General features: G+C 48.3%; 1 protein-coding gene and 1 long non-coding RNA gene across 2 annotated transcripts in view; one reads left to right on the top strand and one right to left on the bottom strand.

The window, feature by feature from the left end:
* Positions 1–14330, bottom strand: part of LOC310743172 — a 204632-nt gene that overhangs the window by 72706 nt on the left and 117596 nt on the right. The window lies entirely within an intron of this gene.
* The window catches only part of KCP (kielin cysteine rich BMP regulator), a 101906-nt gene that overhangs the window by 27953 nt on the left and 59623 nt on the right, over positions 1–14330 (top strand). Inside the window, exons 9-17 of the mRNA XM_083572461.1 lie at positions 1281–1363; positions 3445–3538; positions 7079–7158; positions 8273–8449; positions 8872–8965; positions 9988–10070; positions 10634–10727; positions 11449–11528; positions 12840–12939. Of these exons, the coding sequence (XP_083428587.1) occupies positions 1281–1363; positions 3445–3538; positions 7079–7158; positions 8273–8449; positions 8872–8965; positions 9988–10070; positions 10634–10727; positions 11449–11528; positions 12840–12939 (885 nt within the window). The remainder of the gene's footprint in view (positions 1–1280; positions 1364–3444; positions 3539–7078; positions 7159–8272; positions 8450–8871; positions 8966–9987; positions 10071–10633; positions 10728–11448; positions 11529–12839; positions 12940–14330) is intronic.

Here is a 14330-nt window from a genome sequence, read left to right as displayed (position 1 = left end):
TATCCTTCCCATGCCAGGTAAGGTCAACAGACCATTCGTGAGAGTGCAAGCTCTCCATGTTTCTTGTATCGTCTGCTTTCGTTTTGAAATAATGTAAGATTTTGGCCTGTTTTTTCCTTGCGGGGGGGTGGTTCTGCAGCTTGTGTAAGATAAATTCCCACTTCTTTACAGGTGAAACTCAGAAAATTAGAATATCATGGAAAAGTTCATTTATTTCAGTAATTCAACTTAGAAGGTGAAACTCATATATGGGATAGACTCATGACATGCAAAGCGAGATATGTCAAGCCTTTATTTGTTATAATTGTGATGATCATGGCGTACAGCTGATGAAAACCCCAAATTAGCAATCTTGACATGAGACCGAGCAAGGCAGAAGAGCTGAAGGCTGCTATTGAAGCATCCTGGTCTTCCATAACACCTCAGCAGTGCCACAGGCTGATAGCATCCATGCCACGCCGCATTGAGACAGTAATTGATGCAAAAGGGGCCCAAACCAAGCATTGAGTACATATGCATGCTTCTACTTCTCAGAGGTCCAATACTGGTCTATTTGCAATCCTTGTTTTGCTGAATTCATTTAATATTCTAATTTTCTGAGATTGTTAATTTGGGGTTTTCATCAGCTGTACGCCATGATCATCACAATTATAACAAATAAAGGCTTGACATATCTCGCTTTGCAGGTCATGAGTCTACTAAATACTATGCCAAACTTGACCCTAAACCCCTGGCTCTGGGATAAGGTAAGGGAGTGGGGGCAGCGTGGATGAAGGAAACAATTTTCATCATCATCATCATTTATTCAATTATCAGCCACTCTTTCTTGCCACAGCAACTCAAAGCAACATACAATATTTTAAGCAAAAAATACAAACACATGCATCCATTAAAACCAGCATGAAATCAATCTAAGAGACAATTCTGTTTTTTAAACAGGAAAATAAAACATCTCACCCAAGCAAAGACACAATAAATGTAGTATCCAGAAGTTAATGTATAGTAATACATTTCCGTACCAAAATAAAACGTAGTAAATTAATATCACACGGTTCCAAGTGACAAAAGTGGTTTTACCTTATTGCTCCATTACCTTATAAAAAGGTTCTGTTATCTCGATAAAAACATTGTCTTGTCGCCTGTCCTTTCTGCTTACTCTTTTGCAGGTTTTAATTTTCCGCAGATGGTGTTCTCGTTCCCTCCCTGTTTTTGACAAACAGTAATTCTGGCAGCGGTTAAGAAGCGTTGCATTAATTCCTTGCCTTGTCCTTTTTGCCCAGGTTGCGAGTATGAAGGACAGAGATATCAGGAGGGAGATGTCTTTGCAGCCTCCTCGAACCCCTGTATGAACTGCTCCTGCCTGGTGAGTGGAGGGAGGGAAGGGCAGAGCACCCGGCTATACTGTATAACAAATTATCACAGTGCTAATTGTATCTGTTGTTGTTTAGTCATTTCGTCGTGTCTGACTCTTCGTGACCCCCTGGACCAGAGCACGCCAGGCACTCCTGTCTTCCACTGCCTCCCGCAGTTTGGTCAAACTCATGCTGGTAGCTTTGAGAACACTGTCCCATCATCTTGTCCTCTGTCGTCCCCTTCTCCTTGTGCCCTCCATCTTCCCCATCATCAGGGTCTTCTCTAGGGGGTCTTCTCTTCTCATGAGGTGGCCAAAGTCTTGGAGTCTCAGCTTACGGATCCGTCCTTCCAGTGAGCACTCAGGGCTGATTTCCTTCAGAATGGAGAGATTTGATCATCTTGCAGACCATGGGACTCTCAAGAGTCTCCTCCAGCACCAGAATTCAAATGCATCCATTCTTTGGTGATCAGCCTTCTTTATGGTCCAGCTCTCACTTCCGTACACCACTACTGGGAAAACCATAGCTTGAACTATACAGACCTTTGTTGGCAAGGTGATGTCTCTGCTTTTTAAGATGCTATCTAGGTTTGTCATTGCTTTCCTCCCAAGAATCAGGCGTCTTTTAATTTTGTCACTGCTGTCACCATCTGCAGTGATCATGGAGCCCGAGAAAGTAAAATCTCTCACTGCCTCCATTTCTTCCCCTTCTATTTGCCAGGAGGTGATGGGACCAGTGGTCATGATCTTAGTTTTCTTGATGTTGAGCTTTAGACCATATTTTGCGCTCTCCTCTTTCACCCTCAATAAAAGGTTCTTTAATTCCTCCTCACTTTCTGCCATCAAGGTTGTGTCATCTGCATATCTGAGGTTGTTGATATTTCTTCCGGCAATCTTAATTCCGGCTTGGGATTCATCCAGCCCAGCCTTTCGCATGATGAATTCTGCATATAAGTTAAATAAGCAGGGAGACAATATACAGCCTTGTCATACTCCTTTCCCAATTTTGAACCAATCAGTTGTTCCATATCCAGTTCTAACTGTAGCTTCTTGTCCCACATAGAGATTTCTCAGGAGACAGATGAGGTGATCAGGCACTCCCATTTCTTTAAGAACTTGCCATAGTTTGCTGTGGTCGACACAGTCAAAGGCTTTTGCATAGTCAATGAAGCAGAAGTAGATGTCTTTCTGGAACTCTCTAGCTTTCTCCATAATCCAGCGCATGTTTGCAATTTGGTCTCTGATTCTTCTGCCCCTTCGAATAAAACCATACAATAAAAGCAATTCAGTAGTTGAAAACAGGCATCAGCCAACCATTGTGGAAAGACATATTCTCAATTACCTGCATAGGCCTGGCAGAATTGGAAAGTTTTCAGCAGCCGCTTGAAAGTTGGCACTGAATCTCCAGTGGCAGAGAGTTTCACAGGACCGGCCAATGACATGAAAGGCTCGGCTTCTCGTTGTTGTCCAATGGGCCTCACCAACTTGGGGATCAGCCAGCAACACTCATGCAGAGGATTTTGGTGATTGATCTGGGATAGAAGATTTCGAGGCTGAGGCTGGGAAGATTTAGGTTGGGCCAGTAATAGCTACCAGCAGGAGGCAGCCCATAAGCCAAGCAGCCAGGATCAGGCCCATCCCGTGTTGCTGACTTCCTAGCATTTAGGACACAACGGTATACTGCCTGTGGACTTGGATGTTCAATTCAACTGTTGCACCTATCCCCCCGTTTATTTCCATTCTCTAATAAGACGCTGAACGATGCTCAGTGGGAAGTGATAAAGGTTCACCCAAGCATGTGCAGAGTGCATTTTAATGAAGAGAAGAAAAGACACTCTGCACATGCTGGGGTGAACCTTTATCACTTCCCACTGAACATCATTCAGGGTCTTGTTAGAAACAACTGCCGCTGGTCCCCATGCACCTCACTTCTGAGTCAAAGGATGTGGAATAATTTGGGGAGATTGGGCAAAGTTGGCATTTTTTGAGGTTACCCCTCCAGCGGAGGGGGGTTAAGACGGACCCCAGTTTGGGGACAGGGAGGAAAGGAGGCACCCCCCTACCCACCCACCCTGTTCCCTTTTTCCTTCCAGAGGAGCCTGGTCCGCTGCCACCCAGTCCACTGCCCTCCCAGCCGCTGTGCCAAGCCCAACCCTCAGCCTGGCCAGTGCTGCCCCGTTTGCCCAGGTGAGTGACTCGCTGTGAACAAACTGGAGCAGGTAGAGGAATCTGGCTTCTCTTCCGAATCCTGCAAAGAACCAAGAAGGGGTGGGAGTGAAGTGGGCCAAGGGTGAGCACCAGGAGGTGTTTTTCTGTGCCCCAGGAGCAGCTGAGTTTTGAGGCTGCTGTTTGCCTGCAGGACAATATATTACCTGCCTCTTACTCAATCATTAACCCCCTGCGAATGTGCTCCCCCTGGAAAAATAAATAGAAAAAAGGACTCAGATGACACATTTACAGTGAGGGGGGAAAGTATTTCATCCCCTGCTAAATTTGCCCGTTTGCCCTCTGACGAAGAAATGACCAGTCCATAATTTTAATGGTAGGTTTACTGTAGTTGTGAGAGACAGAATAACAACAGGAAAACCCCCAGAAACCCAGAAGAGAAAAGTCGGAGATTGATGTGCATTATAATGAGTGAAATCAGTATTTGATCCCTTTTGCAAAAGACGACTTAGTACTTGGTGGCAAAACGCTTGTTGGCAATTACAGAGCTCAGACATTTCTTGTAGGTGGCCACCAGGTTTGCACACATCTCAGGAGGTATTTTGTCCCACTCCTCTTTGCAGATCCTCTCCAAGTCAGTAAGATTTCGAGGCTGATGTGTAGCTACTCAAACCTTCAGCTCCCTCCACAGATTTTCGATGGGATTAAGGTCTGGAGACGGGCTAGGCCACTCCAGGACCTTAATGTGCTTCTTCTTGAGCCACTCCTTTGTTGCCTTGGCTGTGTGTTTTGGGTCACTGTCATGCTGGAATACCCATCCTCGACCCATTTTCAATGCCCTGGGGGAGGGAAGGAGGTGCTCACCCAAGATTTGACAATACATGGTCCCGTCGATCGTCCCTTCGATGCAGTGAAGGTGTCCTGTCCCCTTAGCAGAAAAACACCCACAAAGCATAATATGTCCCCCTCCATGTTTGACGGTGGGGATGGTGTTCTTGGGGTCCGAGGCAGCATTCCTCCTCCTCCAAACACGGCGAGTTGAGTTGGTGCCAAAGAGCTCGATTTTGGTCTCATCTGACCACAACACTTTCACCCAGTTCTCCTCTGGGTCATTCAGATGTGCATTGGCAAACTGCAGACAGGCCTGTACATATGCTGTCTTGAGCAAGAGGACCTTGCGAGCTCTGCAAGATCTCAGTCCTTCACGGCGCAGTGTGTTTGTTATGTACTGAAGTTCTCACCCTGGGCCAGCAGGGGGATACTGTAGATAGTTATGCAAATAAGGGATCGAAAGTGACGTTCAGTGATTGGATAGTTTTAGAAAATTGTTACAGTTACGTTGTACTGGAGCTCTATATAAGCAGGCTGACTGAACCCTTCAGTTCAGTTCTGTCCTGGCCTGTGAATAAACAAGAGCTGTTTGAAGAATCGCTGTGTCGTCTGATATGTTCACCCACAATGTAACACTGGCGACGAGAATGGGATCTCTGAATCGACACTTGGCACGGGAATGGTTGCCTCCGTAGCCGGCACATTCCGATTGGCCCTTGGACTTATTTTGGAACTTCCTGCACTCCCGCTTTGTCTGGTGCACGTCATCGTCTTCACTGGAGGACGCCTCATCACTGCTGGCCTCTTCGTGATGCACTGGAACTGGCTTCCTAGCAAGACGCGGGCTGCTGGCCTTGCGGATCTCCTGGGCGGAGCGTTCGGCAGCTTCCGAGGCCACGGCCTCCTCAATGGCTTTCTGCAGCATGAGGTCTGGCTTGGCGAGGAGACGCCGTTGCAGACGGATGTCCCAGACCCCGCAGACGATTCGATCCATCAGGGCATCGTCCAAGTCTCGGAACTCGCAGTGCATTGCAGCCTGTTGGAGGGCGGCAGTGTAGTTGTTAATTGACTCCCCCTCTGCCTGGTTCCAGTGGTAGAACACATGGCGGGCAGCAATCTTGGATGGCTTTGGCGCGTAGTGGTTGCGGAGCTTCTCTTTAATCGTGTCCCACGGTGCTGCCTGGACTGCTACAGGCGCATCCAGTGCTCGGGCCGTCTCAAACACCTCAGGCCCACAGAGGCTGAGGAATAGGCCCCGCTTCCGCTCCTGTGATACTTCCGTCAGCTCGTTGGCTTGGAGGTAGCAGTCGAACCGAGTAAGGTAGGAGTCCCATGATTCAGAGGCTGGCACAAACGGCGGTAGAGGCACAAGTGAAGCCAGGATTCCGATGCCGGCGTGGAGGGCGATGGATGGAACACAGTGCTCTAGCCAGAACAGTCAGCTCTGAATTGGTTCTGTTCAGTGATTTTGCTCGGTGTTTCAGCTCCGCTCAGATGGTGGCTGCATCTGGCTGTGCTCTGTTGTCCATCCATCCCATCCTCGTCGCCAGTTCACCCACAACATAACAGTGTTACCAACTATTTTCATGGTGACCACGGTCCCAGCTGCCCTGAGATCATTGACAAGTTCCCCCCGTGTAGTTCTGGGCTGCTTCATCACTGTTCTCCTGGTCATTGCAACTCCATGAAATGAGATCTTGCATGGAGCCCCAGACCGAGAGAGGTTGACAGTTATTTTGTGTTTCTTCCATTTGCGAATTATTTCACCAACTGTTGTCACTTTCTCACCAAGCTGCTTGGCAATAGTCTTGTAGCCCAGTCCAGCCTTGTGCAAGTCTACAGTCTTGTCCCTGACATCTTTGGACAGCTCTTTGGGCTTGGTCATGGTGGCTACTTTGGAATCTGCTGGACTGATTGCTTCTGTTGACAGGTGTCTTTTGTACAGGTACTGTAACGAGCTGGGGTTACAGGTAAGACCTCTCTCTTACAGCAGGTGCTTCTAATCTCAGCTCCTTACATACAGTGAAGATACCAGGTAGTCTGACATCTGGCTGGTTGATAGGGGATCAAATACTGATTTCACTCATTATAATGCACATCACTCTCTGACTTTTGTCTTCTGGGGTTTTTCCTGTTGTTATTCTGTCTCTCACAGCTACAATAAACCTACCATTAAAATTATGGACTGGTCATTTCTTCGTCAGAGGGCAAATGGGCAAATTTAGCAGGGGATCAAATACTTTTCCTCCTCACTGTATTTATTATCTATTTATTTTGCAACATTATTATTGTTAGAATTTATATACCGCCCTATACCGAGGGGTTTCAGGGCGGTTCACAGAATAAAATGAAGACATAAAACCACAAAATAAAAATAACAACAACAACCCAATAGCCCCCCCCCCCACCGTGTATTAAAAAATAATAATACTCAAATCGGTTTACGAAAAATGATGAAACAGTAAAATTATGCATCAGTAGAATTAACAGCAATGAAAAGTTAAAATAGCAATAGGCTAAAAACCGGATTGAAACGAGCACCAACTTTTCTAAACCCCTGCACAAAAATATTCTGTTAGCAAGAGCTGAAAAGGTACCTGCCTGTTTTCAAGTGGCGGGGAGTTCCAAAGTGTAGGTGCTGCAGCACGAAAAAAAATCAGGAATGTATTTGTTCCTAATGCTCCCTGTTCCTTGGCCTTCTTCCTTCTCTCATTCTGTCTCTCCTCTTAGCGTGTGAGCTGGACGGGCGAATGCTGGAGCCTGGGCAGAAGCTCACCTCTGCGGACGGATGTCGAAGCTGCACCTGTTCTGTGAGTTATAGGAGAGTCCATGGGGATAGCAATGCCCCCAAAAGCCAGTGGGGGCAGTAGAATGATCCTGTCACTGTGTATGTACATTTTTATCAGCCATTGATCAGAGAGCCAATGGCGGACTTTAGTGTACCTTGCGTACGTTGCCAGAATTCACACGCACCCCACCCCCAGTCCTCACACTACCCGATAACAAATAGAAAAATTATAATCCGTTTGCATAGTAGGTCTGTATTCAAACCATCAAAAACCCACAATATTATTATTATTATTATTATTATTATTATTATTATTATTATTGGAAGTTTTTAATGTTTGATGTTTTAATGTATTTTTAATCTCTGTTGGAAGCCACCCAGAGTGGCTGGGGAAACCTAGCCAGATAGGCGGGGTACAAATAAATTATTTATTATTATTATTATTATTATTATTATTATTATTATTATTTTGTAATTTTGTAATTTTGTAATTTTGTAATTTTGTAATTTTGTAATTTTGTAATTTTGTAATTTTGTAATTTTGTAATTTTGTAATTTTGTAATTTATTTATTATTATTATTAATAATAATAATAATAATACCCTGCCCATCTGACTGGGTTTCCCCAGCCACTCTGGGCAGCTCCCAACAGAATATTAAAAACACAATAAAACATCAAACATTTAAAAACTTCCCTAAACAGGGCTGCCTTCAGATCAGTGGCGTAGCTTGGGGGGTGCAGGGGGGGCCGGCCGCACCGGGCGCAACATCTGGGGGGGGCACGCTCGCACTCACAGCTCTCTGCCCCTACTAAAATCCATGGGTTAGGGGGCGCAAATTACTTGCCTTGCCCCGGGTGCTGACAACCCACGCTACGCCACTGCTTCAGATGTCTTCTAAAAGTCGGATAGTTGTTTGCGACTCTGAGTATATTTCAATTTCCTTTACATCTGAAGGGAGGGCACTCCACAGGGCGGGCACCACCACCGAGAAGGCCCTCTGCCTGGTTCCCTGAAACCTCACTTCTCGCACTGAGGGAACCGCCAGAAGGCTCTCGGAGCTGGACCTCAGGCTGTGCACCTGGTCGCAGTGCCCATTTGCCATGTCTGTTCTGTGACCTGAGTCTCTTTCTCCAGGAGGGGGCGCTGGTGTGCACCCCTGCCCAGCCATGCCCCCCGCCTTGCACCCACGGACTACCCCCTGCCGCTGGCTCCTGCTGCCCGGACTGCACCCGCTGCCTTTTCCGCGGGCAGCTCATTCCCAACGGTGGCGAGGTGGCGGGCAAGGACCCCTGCGAATGCTGCGTCTGTCAGGTGGGTGCCAGGGGGGGATGGTTGCCACAAAAAAAATCAGAATGCAGTTCATGCCTGTGGTGGGCGGGGCCAGCCACAAAGTGGGTGGGGCAAAGGATGCAAATTTTGCTGGTTGTGCAGGGAGCTCTTTGTACCCAAACTTTATCCTCCATCCATACAAGAAAAAGGACGTCTTTAAGGATTAAGGATATGTCCCAGCCAACCTGAAAATCTTGGGGTGCAATGCAGGGCCAATGAGGGGTGAGGGTTAGGGAGCATTCTAAGGGCCCTATCCCCTTCCCTGCAGGAAATACGACTTGGCTCACTTTCTCGAGTCATCTGGAGCGGGAGGGTTGTTGGTGGGGAGGGGTGAGCGATAGATCTCTGAGCCAGTCAGCCTCCTTATTCATTTTGCGCTTCCTCTTGCCCTTTTCCCTCTCTAGGATGGGAACATCGTCTGCTCCCAGGTCGCCTGCCCAAAGCTGGACTGTGCCATCACAGAGGAGATCCCTGGACAATGTTGCCCCCTGTGCCAGGGTGAGAAGGAGGTGAAGGCTTCCCATTTTGCACTTGGGGTGCAAGCTTGAGGTTGAATCCTGACAAGACAGAAGTACTGTTTCTGGGGGACAGGGGGCGGACAGGTGTGGGGGACTCCCTGGTCCTGAATGGGGTAACTGTGCCCCAGAAGGACCAGGTGTGCAGCCTGGGAGTCATTTTGGACTCACAGCTGTCCATGGAGGCACAGGTCAATTCTGTGTCCAGGGCAGCTGTCTACCAGCTCCATCTGGTACACAGGATGAGACCCCACCTGTCCGCAGACTGTCTCGCCAGAGTGGTGCATGCTCTGGTCATCTCTCGCTTGGACTACTACAATGCGCTCTACGTGGGGCTACCTTTGAAGGTGACCTGGAAACTGCAATTAATCCAGAATGCGGCAGCTAGACTGGTGACTGGGGGCAGCCGCCGAGACCACATAACCCTGGTTTTGAAAGACCTACATTGGCTCCCAGTACGTTTCCGAGCACCATTCAAAGTGTTGGTGCTGACCTTGAAAGCCCTAAACGGCCTCGGTCCAGTGGACCCGAAGGAGCATCTCCATCCCCATCGTTCTGCCCAGATACTGAGGTCCAGCTCCGAGGGTCTTCTGGTGGTTCCCTCGCTGCGAGAAGCCAAGTTATAGGGAACCAGGCAGAGGGCCTCCTTGGTGGTGGTCCCCGCCCTGTGGAACGACCTCCCACCAGATGTCAAAGAGAAAAACAACTACCAGACTTTTAGAAGACATCTGAAGGCAGCCCTGTTTAGGGAAGCTTTTAATGTTTAATAGGTTATTGTATATTAGTGTTTTGTCGGAAGCCGCCCAGAGTGGCTGGGGAAATCCAGCCAGATGGGCGGGGAGACGCTCCTTCAGGTCTTAAATCATTGCTGCCATCACCCCCCTGCCGCTTCCCAGAGCCCCCTATGGCAACCCCATTGCCCCACCACCACCCCACTACTGCCCACTTTGGGATTCCTCCCAGTTGAAGCCCACCTGATATTTCTGCGTTGCTGGACCCTGACAGGTTGTCTGGACGGAGAATCCCGGCGTGAGCACAATGAAGAGTGGACCCCATCCTCGGACCCCTGCCTGAAGTGCAAATGCCTGGTAAGGTCAGGAAAATGTTGCAAGCGGAGATCAAGAAATAACCCAGAGGTACTCATTTAGACAGGAGGACGAGGGTGGCGCTGTGGTCGTGGCCGACTCTGGGGTTGTGGCACTCATCTTGCTCTATAGGCTGAGGGAGCCGGCGTACAGCTTCCGGGTCATGTGGCCAGCATGACTAAGCCACTTCTGGCAAACCAGAGCAGCACACGGAAACGCCGTTTACCTTCCCGCCAGAGCGGTACCTATTTATCTACTTGCACTTTGACGTGCTTTCGAACTACTAGGTTGGCAGGAGCAGGGACCGAGCATCGGGAGCTCACCCCGTCGTGGGGATTCAAACCGCCAACCTTCTGATTGGCAAGTCCTAGGCTCTGTGATTTAACCCACAGCGCCACCCGCGTCCCTTAATGAGGCTATTACTGGAATATAATTGAAAATTAATAAATATTATTATCAATAAAATAAAATGGGAGGAAGGGGCTTTTGTGGCCCTGCAAGACAGTTCCCTTGAAAGGTACCAATTCCATTCTCTCCCTCCCCCCTGTTTTTCCCCGTGCCCCCAGGAAGGTCACGCCGTCTGCAAAAGGAGGCACTGCGCCAGTCTCTGCCGCCACCCAGCACCCCCTCGCCCCGGGACTTGCTGCCCCGTCTGTGATGGTGAGTCCCAGGAGATTATTTAAGAGGCTGTCCCCTGCATCTCGAACTCAGAGCCCTTTACAGACTCTTCTTGTCCTGGTGCCTCCAGGCTGTGGGATGTGATCCAGGAGAGGCAGTCAAGTACAGCATTCCTTGTAATCCTAGAGAAGACATGCAAGGGAATGTTTGGTCCAGCCAGTCGAAACTTCCTGTTCCTCCTGGCTGGAGCATCCTTCCTTTTGCATGTGAAGGTGGGCGTGACCTCACCTGTCCAGGTAACAAAAGAGCGAGTCACGCAGCACACCTCTCCTTTTCCATCTTCCTTCTTCATTTAAGCAGCTTTTAGCTAGGACCGCTCTGCTAGCTCTCAGCTAGCAGAAGCACTGGGATTATTCCCCCATATGGGGTAGATCCAATGTACATATTTGCAACCAAGTCTGCCTTCAGGGATCCAACTGTGAACTGATGTGAGTAAACTTCTTTTATCATCTTTGAATAAGATTGTGGCGTCTTTATCTTTTAAGAGGGTTTCAAGAGAAGTTACCAGGAACATACAATTCAATCTGAGACAGATTGAATTGTATGATAGAGAGAGGCTCACACGAGCCTGCAACCAGCTATCTGCTGTGCATGTAAAAAGGGGGATGTAACTCTGCTACATAAAGAAACTTGCTAGTGCAAGTTAGGAAGGATATGAATAAACAATATATCCTCTCCTGCCACCCTGTACATTCCCACACAGGTTGTCTGTGGGAAGGGAGAGAGTACCGCAGCGGAGAGGTGGTCCCGAGCGGAGAGCCTTGCAAGCGCTGCACCTGTGTGGTGAGTCTTCCATCGCCAAGTCTTGCATTTCTTTTTTCTTTATATTTTTTAAATTTATACATTTAATTAGTTTTACAATTGATTTGACCTTTCAAAACTTGCTTCTTTCCCCCTCTTTCTGCAGTTCCTTAAGTTTATTTTTTAATATCTTCTGGATATTCAAATTCCTTTAACTTGCTCGTTTAATTATCTACTGTAAATACATACTCTAATAAAACTGCGGTTTATTGCACTCCTGCTAATGCTTTTATCTGTTTGCAATTTATCTGTAAATATTCAATAAACCATTTCCATTCTTTTCTTAAAAGTTTATCTTGATTTCTTTTTCTTCCAGTAAGTTTGCCATTTCTGCATATTCCATAAGTTTTTGTATTCATTCTTCCTTTACTGGGACTTCTGCTTCTTTCCACTTTTGGGCAAGTAAAATTCTTGCTTCTGTAGTCGCATACATGAATAAATTTCTATACAATTTAGGTAGTTGTTGAGTCTTGCATTTCGGGAGCGGCATGGGTTCCCGCTCCACGCTGCTCCGGCTTGGAGTTATTTATATTATTTATTCATTTAAAATATACTCGTAACCTGCTGCGTCATTCAAAAATGTATACGTAAAGGTAAAGGGATCCCTGACCATTAGGTCCAGTTGTGGCCAACTCTGGGGTTGCAGCGCTCATCTCGCTTTATTGGCCGAGGGAGCCGGCGTACAGCTTCCGGGTCATGTGGCCAGCAGGACTAAGCCGCTTCTGGTGAACCAGAGCAACGCACGGAAACGCCGTTTACCTTCCCGCCGGAGCGGTACCTATTTATCTACTTGCACTTGGATGTGCTTTCGAACTACTAGGTTGGCAGGAGCAGGGACCGATCAACGGGAGCTCACCCCGTCGCAGGGATTCGAACCGCCGACCTTCTGATCGGAAAGTCCTAGGCTCTGTGGTTTAACCCACAGCGCCACCCGCATCCCCTCAAAAATGTATAGAAACAATTCAAAAACCATAAAACCGTCTTTAAAAGTTAAAAGTGGAAGTTGATCATAATCCATTGTGGAAAGATGCATTCTTAGTTGTCCACACAGGGTTCTGGTGGAATAGAAGAGATTTCAGCAAGTGTTTAAAAACTGGCGCAGAAGGTGCCTACTGAATCTCTAGTGGCAGAGAGTTCCACAAGACCCGGTTGAAGGTCTCAGCTTCTCATTGTTATCCAATGAGCCTCACCAACTCAGGGAATGACCAAAGACGCTCTTGGGGGAGGGTGTGTGCTAAGGGGCGGAAAATGGCCCCGGAACCCCCTTCCTAACCCTTTTGCTTGTTCCGACAGGCCGGGGAGGTTTCGTGCGAGCGAGCCGCACCCAAGTGCCCTCCGCTGTCCTGCAGCCACCCGGGCAAACTCCCGGGACAGTGCTGCCCTACCTGCGAAGGTGAGTTGTCTCCCACCCACATCACCGTCACCATCAGGCCTGCGAAGCGCTCTCTAGACGGCTTCCCTTGTTGCACCCGATCCGGAAGCTGCAGTTGGGGCAGGATGCTGCAGCACAATTGCTGACAGCAGTGCAGCCTCGCCAGCGTGTAACAGCTGCGCTCAGAGATCCGCCCTGGTTGCCAGTCTCAGACCCACCCACCACCAAAGTGTCCCTATTTTCCAGGGACAGTCCCGGATTTACAGAAGCTGTCCCGGTTTCTGATTTTATCCCGGAATGTCCCGCTTTTCCTTAGGGCGTCCCTGTTTTCATTGGAGGGGATGGAGTTATGGGACTTCCGGAGCCATTGATGGCAGCCCTGTATGGGGCGCCGGAATATGTTATATACCTGGAGGCTTTGGTCAAAAGATCACGGCAACTTGAGCGGCAAACCCATGGGCAGCCCCAATGTGATTATCAGACACCCCCGGAGTGGAGGGCCCCCCGGGTTCCTTTCTCATTGCACCACCATGGCAGGTGGTCAGAGAAAGAACGACTGTAGAGGCATCTCAGACCAGCTAGCAGGAACTTCTAGGCAAAGTCTTCCAAGACCAAGAGCTATGGGAAGGACAGTAAGGCATAATCCCTTGGCTCCGAAGGCTTTGCTGAGAGTCTCTATGTAAGCTGGCCAAAGATATCTTCAGTCACGGTGGCAGCAATGACTGAGGGACTAATGCACAACTGACAAGTCCCTGTTAGGTTTTCATGCTCCCCGATGCTGATCTTGTGATTGGTATATTTCACACGCCTGTCTGAATGGAGCCTGAGAAAGGAAGACTGTCTTATTTATCTCTCTTCCGGTGTGAGAGTCAGTGAACCTGCACCGCATTTTTCGTTCCATAAGACGCACTGTTTTCCTCCTAAAAATAAGAGGAAAGGTCTCTGCGTCTTATGGATCGAATGTGTGATCGATTGCTGGCTCCCTTTCTGCCCCTTGCCCAGGCCTCCATTGTTCTGCAGGCGGAGGCCATTTGTTTCCCCAGCGACATGGGACTGGCTGATTAGATTATCTGTCTGGGAACTGTAGAAACGGCTCCCTTTCCTTTCCTAAAGAAGCTGCAGAACTGTGAGCTGAACCCCATAAAAACAGGATTTTTTCCCTTTGCAAAGTAAGCTCAGCAACTTTGAGCTGATTCTCAAAAAACGGAGCTTTTCCCCTCTGCAAAAGAAGTGGCACAACTTTGAGCTGACCCCCCCAAAGATAGGGCTTTCCCCCCTTTCCTCCTCTGAAAACTAGGTGCGTTTTATGATCAGGTGCGTCTTAAGGAGCAAAAAATATGGTATATGTTGGAAGCTGCCCAGAGTTGCTGGGGCAACCCAGTCAGGATGGGTGGGGTATAAATAGTAAAATA

Source organism: Podarcis filfolensis, assembly GCF_964270895.1.
Source record: "Podarcis filfolensis genome assembly, chromosome: 10".
Classification (NCBI taxonomy): domain Eukaryota; kingdom Metazoa; phylum Chordata; class Lepidosauria; order Squamata; family Lacertidae; genus Podarcis; species Podarcis filfolensis.
Note: the sequence above shows the minus strand (reverse complement) of the source record. Positions and strands in the feature narration are given on the sequence as shown.